At 46.7% G+C, this 12,167-nt stretch overlaps 2 protein-coding genes across 2 annotated transcripts in view; one reads left to right on the forward strand and one right to left on the reverse strand.

Annotated features, from left to right (window-relative positions):
• Positions 1-12,167, forward strand: part of LOC132229683 (phospholipid scramblase 2-like) — a 160,157-nt gene that overhangs the window by 77,501 nt on the left and 70,489 nt on the right. The gene's annotated exons all lie outside the window — the stretch shown is intronic.
• Positions 1,369-2,802, reverse strand: LOC132230570 (lysine-rich nucleolar protein 1-like). Its single transcript, XM_059688209.1, has one exon. It carries the CDS (start codon positions 2,735-2,737, stop codon positions 1,385-1,387), a length of 1,353 nt encoding a protein of 450 aa, XP_059544192.1. The 5' UTR covers positions 2,738-2,802; the 3' UTR covers positions 1,369-1,384.

Here is a 12,167-nt window from a genome sequence, read left to right on the forward strand (position 1 = left end):
AGCAAAGCTGATTTCTACACCCAAGAATATATTTTTCATTGATTTTTTTTTTTAGAGAGTGGAAGGGACAGAGAGGGAGGGGAGGGGAGTGGGGGAGAGACATAGATTGGTTGCCTTCTGCATGCTCCCCAACCAGGCCAGGGATGGAACCTAAAGTCCAAGTACCTGGCCTTGACCTGAAATCAAACCCGTGACCTTTCAATGCACAGGCCGATGCTCTAACCACTGAGCAGCACTGGCCAGGGCAGAGTTGTAGGGCTCCTGACCTGGCCAATGCTTGCTCGCCAGAGCCCTGGCAGGCCTGTCTTACCTCTGCCCCTGCTCCTCCCGCCAGCATCCGTCCTCAATGCTCTTGGCTGGCTGACCTGAGGAGCACCTTCCTCCGTGTCAGGGGCCACAGGGTTTCCATCTTCCTCTGGAATGTTCTAGTTTCTTGATGAGCTGCCTGGAATTGCTATGGCCATCCCTCCACCGATCTGAGGAGCCACTGATGGAGCAGAGAGGAAAGAACGGTTCTCTGGTGAGATGCTGGGTCCACCCCTCTATCAGGACTTCCTGCCATCGGAGACGGACTCTCCTGGCCATGTAGGCCTGCCTGAATGGTGTGTGCAGGAGGCATGCAGCCAAATGATGTGAAAATGTCACGTCACTTGGGTCTCTGTACCTAGGGCTCTGAGACTGGCTATGGAGTTCAGGCTGGGACATGGTCCCCACAGCGCATGGGGCAGCCACACCTGCTTGGTGGCAATTCAGATACTTACTTGCCTACAGCTACTCTGAGACAGGAAAGGAAAGTGAGCTTGTTATTCTACTTATCACTAACTCCACTTCCTGTCTGAGATTTAGACATGTAATAGACTTCTGTTCCTTCGATCAGGTCTTTTTATCCCCAGTGAGTATTCTGGGAGAAATTCCCAGAGGGGGACATCCAGAGCAGTGAATGTAGGGCTTGAGGTACAAAAGTACACTTGGCACTTAGTGGCTGGGTGACCCTGGACAATGTTATTACTTCATCCCTGAACCTCAGTTTCCTCATCTATAAGATGGGGATAAAAACAGCACCTATTGCATAGTTAAAATTAAATACATCAATGCAAGTAAGACATACTAGTATGTGCCTGGCACATCTAAGTCTTCAACAGACAGCTGTTATTTATACACAGTGGTGTCTTCAATCAGGGACGGAGGGCTTAGCACAGAAAATAGTGGATTTTGGCCACTCGCATGTTTTCTCAGCTCCTGAACCATGTGCTGCCCCCCCCCCCCCCAGGCCGTCCAGCACATCCAGAGTCTTCCTTAACCTTCGCAGGAGCTGGTCAGAGGCTCTCATCTGCGTAACTGAGTAACAAAAGCAATTTTGACTCAGGAGACAAGACAGTAGAGTTTAATCTTCAAACTTGATGGACTTGGAAGCGTTCCTGTCGATATAGAAGACTTTGTTTGGGGTGGCGAAGCCAAGGCCCGCGCGCCCGCCATGCTTCCAGCGCAGGGCCCGCGTGTAGTCCTGCTGCAGGCTCTGCTGCAGGCTGCTGGCCGCCGTCCTGTCCAGCGCCATGTTAGGCCTCCTGGTCATGTCGGGGGTGCGGCCAAATGAAGGGGACAGATTTTTAAAGCCGCCCATAAGTTTGAGAAATTTCAGCTTCTGTTCCTCGTTTTCAAAACCAACAGTATCCCACTGGCCAAACTGAGTGCCTGTCCACGTCTGGGTTCCAGAGGCTTCCGTTTTGCCTGACTCACGATCAATTTCTTCCTGCAAGGCTTTTCGCCTCACCTGGTCTATGTGTGCCTCGTCCATGTTGCCTTTCTTCTCCAGCACCACCTCTAAGTCTGTGTCAGGCTCCTCCTTCCAAAGTCCTGCTGCTTTGCTCCCCTTCCTCTTCTTCTTCTTCCTCTTCAGAGGTGGCTCCTCAGGGCCTGGCTCCCCGGCCCTTTCAGCGGGCTTCGTTTTCTTCTTCCCAGGGGCCTTGAGGCTGTCTCCTGCCGCGATGTGCTCTGAAGCCTCAACTTTGACTGGCTTCTTTGCACATCTTTTCCTAGGACTGCTCTCCAGGGACCTGGAAGGCTTGGGGTGGTCAAGGGAGGTGTCTTCCTCCTGGTGGGTTTTCGTTTTCTTCTTCTGGTTCACGTTGTGTTCCCTGGGGCCTCCCTGCTTCCTCTTCTGCCCCAAGGCTGCCCGTTGCTGGTCATTCTTTCCAACTGAGCCTGCATGCAGGGCGTCCCTGGCCGAGAAGGCTGCCACCTCCTGGGCCTTTCTCTCCTTCTTGTGTTTTTTGAGCTTTCTGCCAACTCTGGTCACTTCCTCGACCTGTCTGGGGTCCAGGGAGGTCTTCACCCTCACACCAGGAGACAGAGCCAGAGGCCATGAGGACTTCCTCTTCTTTTTCTTCTCCCCATTGAGGAACTTGGGTGGAGCGAGAGCCTGTGTCCTGGGGCTGGGAGACGTCTCTGTCTGCCTGGCACGGAATGTGGTCTCAGGTTCTTGATGCTCCTCACAGACAGTGCTGTACTCCTTCTTTTTCTTCTTCTTCTTTTTCTTCACCAGAGGGGTCTCGGGTGCCTGGCCCTGGATCCCACTCTTCGTGGGTGATGTGGCTGTGGTGGGACAGACCTCAGTGTTATAACTGTTACTGTTCAAAACCAAGTACTGAGCCTCTGGTTCTTTAACCACCACCTTCTTCTTCTTGTTTTTCTCTGGAAGCCGAAGGCCCCGGTCTCCTATCTGGGTCTTGGTGATCATTCCTGCAGGCCACCCCGCTCGGCCGCCACAGAGCACCCTCCACCGTGACCCGGAAATCGATCCTGAGATGCGGCTAAATATATTCTTTACAACACAGGAAACCATGAAAAAAAATTAAAAAGCAACCTTTGTAATGGGACAAAATATTTGCAATTATATATCTCATAATTATATAATGAATACACAAAATATATAATGAACTCATACAATTCAGTTGGAAAACAACAATTTATTTCTTTTAATACTTGTTGGAAGTATTAAATATGCCTAATTCCCCCCATTAACTCCCTCTAGCCTGCCCCAACCTCCTCATCCCATGCCTTCAGCACCCTATTGTCTGTGTTCATGGTTTATGCTTATACACATACAAGGTCTTTGACTGATTGCCTCCCACCCTCTCCCGCCTTCCCTCTGAGATTCCACACTCTGTTCCATAATTCCATGTCTCTGGATCCACTCTGTTCATCAGTTTATTTTGTTGATTAGATTCCACATCTGAGTGAGAGTATGTGATACTTGCCTTTCTCTGACTGATGTATTGTCACTTCGCATGATACTCTCCAGGTCCATCCATGCTGTGTCAAAGGGTAAGAGTCTTCTTTTTCACTGCTGTGTAGTATTCCATGGTATAAATGAACCACAGCTTTTATATCCACCCACATACTGATGGGCATTTGGTCTATTTTCAGATATTAGCTATTGTAAATTGTGATGCCACCTCCCAGGAGGCCCTTTGGGGTGCTGCCTGCGGGCCCGATTGCCTGCTACCCAGTCACCACCGCCACTTCCCAGCAGACCCTGCTGGGTGCTGCCTTTGGGTCCCAATTGCCTGCTGGGCTCACGTTGCCGGGGTGATGCCACCAGCGTCCTGCCCAGACATTATGGGCGCTGCCATCTTTGTCATGGAGTGGGGGTTAATTTGAATATTACTCTTTTATTAGATAGGATTTGTTATTGAAAGTATGACATGGGTCCCCCTTTCCCCCCCACTAATCTCTTCCAGCCCACTCCTGTCCCCATAACAGGCCCTCAACACCCCATTTTCTGTGTCCATGGGTTATGCATATATGTGTACAAGTTCATTGGTTGTTCTCTTCCTACCCACCCTCTGCTGCCTTCCCAGTGAGGTTCAACAGTCTGTTAATGGTTCTATGACTCTAGGTCTATTTTTTATCATCAGTTTATTTTTGTTCATTTGCTTCCACATATGAGTGAAATCATGTCTTGAAATCCTATCTTTCTCTGAATGGCTTATTTCACTCCACATAATACTCTCCAGGTCCATCCATGCCATTACAAATGGTAATGTTCTATCATTTTTGTTTCTAAATAGTATTCCATTGTGTAAATTTATCATGATTTTTTATCCACTGATCTGCTGATGGGCACTTAGGATGTTTCCAAGACTTAGCTAATATAAATTGTGCAGCTATGAACATAGAGGTGCATACATTCTTTCTTTTTTTTTTTTTTTTAATATATTTTATTGATTTCTCACAGAGAGGAAGGGAGAGAGACAGAGAGTCAGAAACATCGATGAGAGAGAAACATCGATCAGCTGCCTCCTGCACATCCCCCACTGGGGATATGCCCGCAACCCAGGTACATGCCCCTGACTGGAATCGAACCCGGGACCCCTCAGTCCGCAGGCCGACGCTCTATCCACTGAGCCAAACCGGTTTCGGCCATACATTCTTTCTGATGATGGTAACAGGTTTCTTAGGATATAGGATATAGTCATATAAATGGGATGACTGGGTCAAATGGGAGTTCCATTTTTAATTTCTTGATGAAACTCCAAACTGTTTTTCACAGTGGCTGCACCAGTCTGCATTCACCAGAGTTATATCCTCTTGTTGTATCAATCCCTTTAGTATTATGAAGAAGCCATCCTAATCCATTGTTACAGCCTTCCCTTTGAAGTCTATTTTGTCAGATATAAGTATAGCTACCCCAGCTTGTTTTTCACTTTTGTTTTCCTGAAAAATATTTTTCCATCCCTTCATTTTCAGTCTGTGTGAGTCCCTTGTTCTGAGGTGGGTCTTTTGTAGACAGCATATATATGGGTCACATTTTCTTATCCATTCAGCCACCCGACGTCTTTTGATTGAAGCATTTAATCCATTTATATTTAAGGTTATTATTGATAAGTACTTGTTTGCAGCCATTTTTATTCTTTATGCCTGTGTTCCTTTTTCCTTTCTATTTATTCTTTTTACAACAGTCCCTTTAGCATGTCTTGCATTGCTGGCTTGGTGGTAATAAACTCCCTTAGCCTTTTTTTTGTCTGTTAAGCTCCTGATTTCTCTTTCAATTTTGAATGATAGCCTTGCTGGATAGAGTATTCTTGGATTCAGTCCCTTGCTTTGCATCACTTTGTGTACTTCATTCCATTATCTTCTGGCCTGATGTGTTTCTGTTGAGAAATAAGTTGATAGTCTAATGGGAGATCCCTTTTATGTAACTTTCTGTTTCCCTCTTGCATCCCTTAAAGTTCTCTCTTTTCTGATAACGTTTGTCATCATAATTACAACGTGTTTTGTTGTGGGTCTTTTGGGTTCATCTTGTTTGGGACTCTGTGTTTATGTGACTTTTTCTTCCCCAAATCAGTGAAGTTTTCTGTCATTATTTTTTCAAATAGTTTTCCTAATCTTTTCTCCTCTTGTCCCTCTGGCACCCCTATTATATGTATGTTACTTCGTTTCATGTTGTCCCAAAGCTCCCTTAAGGCTCTCCTGCTGCTTTATAGTTTTTTTTTCTCCAAATGCTGTTCAGATTAGGTGTTTTTGATACCCTTTCTTCTAACTCACTGATTCTATCCTTCTCTTCTTCTAGCCTATTGTTGAAACCTTGCATTGTGTTTTTTATTGCAGCTATATCATTCTTCATTTTCTCCCAATTCTTATATATGTTGGTAATTTTCTCATCCAGCCGGTTTAGTAACTGTATGACTCTTACTCTTAATTATTTCTCTGACATAGTGCTTGCCTTCATTTCATTTAGTTAATTTTCTGGTTATTCCTCCTTTTCTTTCCTTGAGGGGTTGTTTCTTTGTCTCCCCATTTTTCTGTCTCTTTCTGGCCCTAGGCTCCCTGCTTGGGGTCTGAGGGGCTAAAGCCACTAGCAGTTCAATGATCTTGGACTCACTAGATCAGAGGCTGGTTCTACCTTGAGTTTTACACCTTTATTGTCTCTGCTCTGTGTTGTACCCCCATTCTACCCAGTTCTGGTCCCTTGGTTGTCCACTAAAGATTCTCAAGGTTGGCAGGGACCTGTACACAGTTCCTATGGTGTGTGACTCCCTGTCCAGGGAGTCACTGAAATGCAGGTCACGTGGGCCGCATGGAGCCCAGAGTCCTCTGACATGCAATTCACTGTGCAGCCCTGGCACCCAAGGCATAATGGCACCCTAAGACCTTCTGGAAGCACACATGCAGTGTGCTGAACACACCAGGGCACACCAGCAGATCTGACCTGGGCCAGGGGTAGGGCATCTACCAGGTGACAGCTCTGTCTGTGCTGGGGGATGGAGCCTTCCTTGGCCTGAGGGCTCTCTACTTGCTGGAGAGTGGATCCTGCACTGGCCTGAAGGCTATGTCTGTGCCTGGGGGCAGAGCGTACACTGATCTGCGGCTCTGTACTGGGATGGGGTATAGAGCAGGAGTGGGCACCCTTGGCTTGCACTCACAGCATGGGGACTTGTAGAATGGGATCCTGTGAAGCTGAGTTTGGGCTCTGGTGATGAGGCACAGCTCAGAATGTCTCTCTGGTGACACTCACTAAAGACCCGTGGAGTGGTACCATGCTGCTCACTGCCGGGGCACAGTGGTGGTTCCATGCAGGTTATATCTTCAAGCGGCTCCCTGCACAGATCCAGGTGTGGTAACTGAGGTTGGTCTGAGTGTTTGTGTGGCTTCACTTCTGGCATCCATTGCTCTCCTCTACAACATGGTGTGGGTTTCCATCCACTGCAATTCTGAAGGGAGCCAGGTGCTGAGACATGTGTTGCATGGGGTCTGTGGATGAAGCAGTGGGCTTGGCAGGAGGAGCATGCACCCTGAGACTCACCTAGGTGTCCAGGCTTTGAGGGGTTTGGGGTAAGCAGCTGAATCAGTGGGTTTGGCAGGAGAAGTGCACACACCAAAACTTTCTGAGGGGTCCAGGCACCCATACATGAATTGAATTGAGTCTATGCCACAAGCAGTACATTTGGCAGGCGAGGCATGCACTCCAAGTCTCACCAAGGGGTCCAGTCGCTGAGGCACGGGTTGCATGTGGTCTGCTACTAAAGCAGTGGGCTTGGCAGGAGAGGTGTGCACTCTGAGACTCATTGAGGGGTCCAGGCACCGAGTTGTGTGGAATCTGCAGCTGTACCAACAGGCTTGGCAGAAGGGGAGCACACTCTGGGGCTCACAGGAGCCTGCAGCTGGAGAGGCTGAAGTCACGGAGTCTGTGGGTCTGCAGATGAAGTAGCAGGACTTTGGCCAGAGTGGCTGCAGGGTCCAGAGCGGTGTCTGATGACAGTCTGGGTGGTGATGAGTCTGGGCTTCTAGTCACAGCAGCTCTCCCCTTCAAGATGGTGTGGTTTCTGTGCCAGAGCTGGCTACCCCAGGAGTGCTTGCAGCGGCTCCTCATTTAGAAGAACCTGGTCTGCCACCTCCTGAGGTTCCTGCTGGATATAACTTCCCTTCAATCACACACACACACATACACACACACACACACACACACACACACACACCACATGTCCACACACTCCCTTTTCTCTCCCTCCCTCACTCACACTCTCTTCCTCCTGCTGTCCTGCTGGCCACCATCTTAAATCCCCCTGTTGGTATTTCTTTTTTTTTTTTTTTTTTTTTTTTTTTTTTTTTTTTTTTTTTCAGTTGATCAGCAGAGCCAGGTTCTCTAGCCAGGTTCGGTCTTTTTTTTTTTTTTTTTTTAATTAAATCTTTATTGTTCAGATTATTACATTTGTTCCTCTTTTTTTTCCCCCCCCCCATAACTCCCCTCCTCCCAGTTCCCGCCCCACCCTCCGCCCTCACTCCCCACCCACTGTCCTCATCCATAGGTGCACGATTTTTGTCCAGTCTCTTCCCACATCTCCCACACCCCTTTCCCCCCTAAGAATAGTCAGTCCATTCCCTTTCTATGTCCCTGATTCTATTATAATCAACAGTTCATTCTGTTCATCAGATTATTAATTCACTTGATTCTTAGATTCACTTGTTGATAGATGCATATTTGTTGTTCATAATGTGTATCTTTACCTTTTTCTTCCTCTTCCTCTTCTTAAAGGATACCTTTCAGCATTTCATATAATCCTGGTTTGGTGGTGATGAACTCCTTTAGCTTTTCCTTATCTGTGAAGCTCTTTATCTGACCTTCAATTCTGAATGATAGCTTTGCTGGGTAAAGTAATCTAGGTTGTAGGTTCTTGGTATTCATCACTTTGAATATTTCTTGCCACTCCCTTCTGGCCTGTAAAGTTTCTGTTGAGAAATCAGCTGACAGTCGTATGGGTATTCCCTTGTAGGTAACTCGGTTTCTTTCTCTTGCTGCTTTTAAGATTCTCTCTTTATCTTTTGCTCTTGGCATTTTAATTATGATGTGTCTTGGTATGGTCCTCTTTGGATTCCTTTTGTTTGGGGTTCTCCGCGCTTCTTGGACCTGTAAGTCCATTTCTTTCACCAGGTGGGGGAAGTTTTCTGTCATTATTTCTCCAAATAGGTTTTCAATATCTTGCTCTCTCTCATCTTCTGGCACCCCTATAATTCTGATGTTGGTACGCTTGAAGCTGTCCCAGAGGCTCCTTACACTATCCTCGCATTTTTGGATTCTTTTTTCATTTTGCTTTTCCGGTTGGATGTTTTTTGCTTCCTCGCATTTCAAATCATTGACTTGATTCTTGCGCTCCTCTGGTCTGCTGTCGGGCGTCTGTATAATATTCGTTATTTCAGTCCGTGTATGCTTAATTTCTCGTTGGTTCCCCAATATAAGATCGAGGGTCTTATTAGTTTTCGTGTAGATCTCATTAAGTTTATCGACAGCTTCTAAACAGTTCTTGAGGGACCTTAAAAGTGTGGTTCTGAACTCTATTTCTTCCATTGACAATTTTGTCCTGTTTCTTTGTCTCCGCATTTTGTTATGCTTCCTTGGTGTACCCCCTAGTGGTCTTTGTTCGAAGTCTTATAGTTAAATCTTGATTGTTGTAGCTAATTCCAGGGAGGGTTTGACCTCCAGGCCAAGTGGCTATGAGAATCAGCTGTGTCAGCAGTGAGAGAACTTCTGTCCTCTAGGGAGGTGCTAATCTAGCCTTTGCCTGAGGCTATCCGGCAAATGCCTTTGCCTGAGGCTATCCGGCAAATGCCTCCGTGCAGGGCTTGGGCGGGGCGGGTCGCACAGGATCAACAGGGTGGGCCGGAGAGAGCAGTTATGGCGGCTCTCAGTCCTGTCCCCAGGGGCTCTGCCTCTCTGAGTCCCAGCACCCGCTGCAAAGCTCGGAGAGAAAGCTGCACTCGCTCTGACCGAAGCCAGACAGTCCCGCTTCTCCCGTTTGAGTCTGGGTTCCTAAAGACTCGCCCAGATCTGGTGCTCAGAGTCTTCGACTCCCTCCCGATTGAAAACAACAACCGCGCCCTCCGCTGCCAGCCCGCTCTGCGCACTCCGCACCTCAGAATTTGACTTCACCACTGCGCCTCCTCTGAGTGTCCGTGTGCGTTTCTCTTTCCTCCTAGTTGTAGGACTTCCACTCAGCCAGCGTTTCTGTGGTTCTGGGTGATGTCCGTTCCGTGTTTTAGTTTCACTTTTGAAGTAGTTGTTCAAAGCAGCAAACTCCGGCGTTAACCTATGCCGCCATCTTGGTTCTCTCCTCCGGTGAAGAAGCCAGGTTCGGTCCCCCTGTTGGTATTTCAATAGGGATTGCATTGAATCTGTAGATTGCTCTGGGTAATATAGACATTTTAATGATGTTGATTCTATCAATCTATGAACATGGTATATTCTTCCACTTGTCTATATCTTCCTCTATCCCTTTTGTGAAGATCCTGTAGTTTTCAGAGTACAGGGCTTTTACCTCCTTGAGTAAGTTTATTCCAAAGTATCTTCATTTCTTTGTAACAATGGTAAATGTTTGTTTTGTTTGTTTGTTTGTCTGTTTTTAATTTCTCTTTCTGAGAGTTCACTATTGGTGTATAAAAATGCTATGGATTTTTGGGTGTTAATTTTGTATCCTGCTATGTTTCCAAATTCACTAATTAAATCTAGTAGTTTTTTATGGAATCTTTAGGGTTTTCTATGTACAGTATCATGTCATCTACAAATAATAACAGTTTTACATCCTCCTTGTCAATGTGGATGCCTTTTATTTCTTCTTATCTTATCACTATGACCAGGACTTCAAGAACTATGTTGAACAAGAGTGGTGAAAGAGGGCATCCCTGTCTTATTCCCATTCTTAGGGGAAATGGTTTGTTTTTGCCCACTGAGTATGATGCTGGCTGTAGGTTTGTCATATATGGCCTTAGGTTGAGGTACATTTCCTCTATTACCACTTTGCTGAGTTTTTATCAAGAAAGGGTGTTGGGTTTGATTGCAGAAACTAATAAAGTATTATCTAGATAAAAAATAAATAAATAAAAAAAGAAAGGGTGTTGGGCCCTGACCGGATTGGCTCAGTGGATAGAGATTCGGCCTGTGCTCTGAAGGGTCTCAGGGTCAATTCCACTCAAGGGCATGTACCTTGGTTGCAGGCACATTCCCAGTAGGGGGTGTTCAGGAGGCAGCTGTTAGATGTTTCTCTCTCATCGATGTTTCTAACTCTCTATCCCTCTCCCTTCCTCTCTGTAAAAAATCAATAAAATATATATATTAAAAAAAAGAAAGGGTATTGGATTTTGTTGAATTTTTTTTCTGCTTCAATTGATATGATCATGTAATTTTTGTTTTGCAATCGGTTTATGTGCTGTAACACATTTATTGATTTACAAATATTGTACCAGCTTTGCATCCTGTAATAAATTCCACTTGGTCATGATGAATTATCTTTTTGATGTGTTCCTGGATCTGGTTTGCTAAATTTGTTGAGGATTTTAGTGTCTATGTTCATCAGAGATATTGGCCTGTAGTTGTCTTTCTTTCTCATGTCTTTATCTGGTATTGGAATTAGGGCCATGGTCGGCAAACTGTGGCTCGCGAGCCACATGTGGCTCTTTGGCCCCTTGAGTGTGGCCACGAAGTTTCAATCCACTGTACATGCACGCCCACACTTGGTATTTTGTGGAAGAGTCACACTCAAGGGGCCGCAGTTTGCCGACCACTGAATTAGGGTAATTGTAGCCTCATAAAAAGAGTTTGGAAGTGTTCTTTCCTCTTGAATTTATTGGAATAGTTTGAGAAGTAGGGGTGTTAGTTCTTCTTTGAATATTTGGTAAAAGTCCCCTGTGAATCCGTCTGGACCAGGGCTTTTGTTTACTTTGAGTTTTTTTTATTATTATTATTGCTTCAATTTCATCAATAGTTATCAGCCTATTCAGGTTTTCTGATTCTTTTTGAGTGAGTTTTGCAAGGTTGTATTTTTCTAGGAATATGTCCATTTTGTCTAGGTTGTCATGTTTGTTGACATAAAGTCATTCATAGCATTTATTATAATCTACTAGAGGCCCGGTGCACAAAAATTTGTGCATTCGGGCGGGGGGGATGTCCCTCAGCCCAGCCTGTGCCCTCTCACAGTCTGGGACCCCTCGGGGGATGTCCACCTGCTGGCTTAGGTCTGCTCCCCAGGGGATTGGGTGGGCCTAAGCTGACAATCAGACATCCCTCTGGCAGCCCAGCAGCCATCGGGGGATGTCCACTTGCCAGCAGGGAGCAGATCTAAGCTGCAGTTGGACATCCTTAGTGCTGCTGAGGAGGCAGGAAAGGCTCCCACCACCATTGCTGTACTGGCAGCCATCAGCCTGACTTGTGATTGAGCAGAGCTCCTCCATGTGGGAGCTCACTGACTACCAGAGGGCAGCTCCTGCATTGAGCATCTGCCCCCTGGTGGTCAGTGTGTGTCATAGTGACCAGTCATTTCCAGTCTTTCTGCTGTTAGGGTCAGTTTGCATATTAGCCTTTTACTATATAGGATAGAGGCCAGGTGCATGGGTGGGGGCCGGCTGGTTTGCCCTGAATGGTGTCCCAGATCAGGGTGGGGGTCCCGCTTGGGTGCCTGGCCAGCCTGGGTAAGGGGCTGATGGCTGTTTTCAGCTTGTCACACCCCCTTCAGGGTGGGGGTCCCCACTGGGGTGCCTGGCCAGCCTGGATGAGGGGCTGAGGGCTGTTTACAGGTGGGCCACACCCCCTTTAGGTTGTGGGTCCCCACTGGGGTGCCTGGCCAACCTGGATGAGGGGCTGAGGGCCGTTTCAGGTGGGCCAACCTGCAACTGAAGTT

The sequence above is a fragment of the Myotis daubentonii genome, chromosome 3 (assembly GCF_963259705.1).
Source record: "Myotis daubentonii chromosome 3, mMyoDau2.1, whole genome shotgun sequence".
Taxonomy (NCBI): domain Eukaryota; kingdom Metazoa; phylum Chordata; class Mammalia; order Chiroptera; family Vespertilionidae; genus Myotis; species Myotis daubentonii.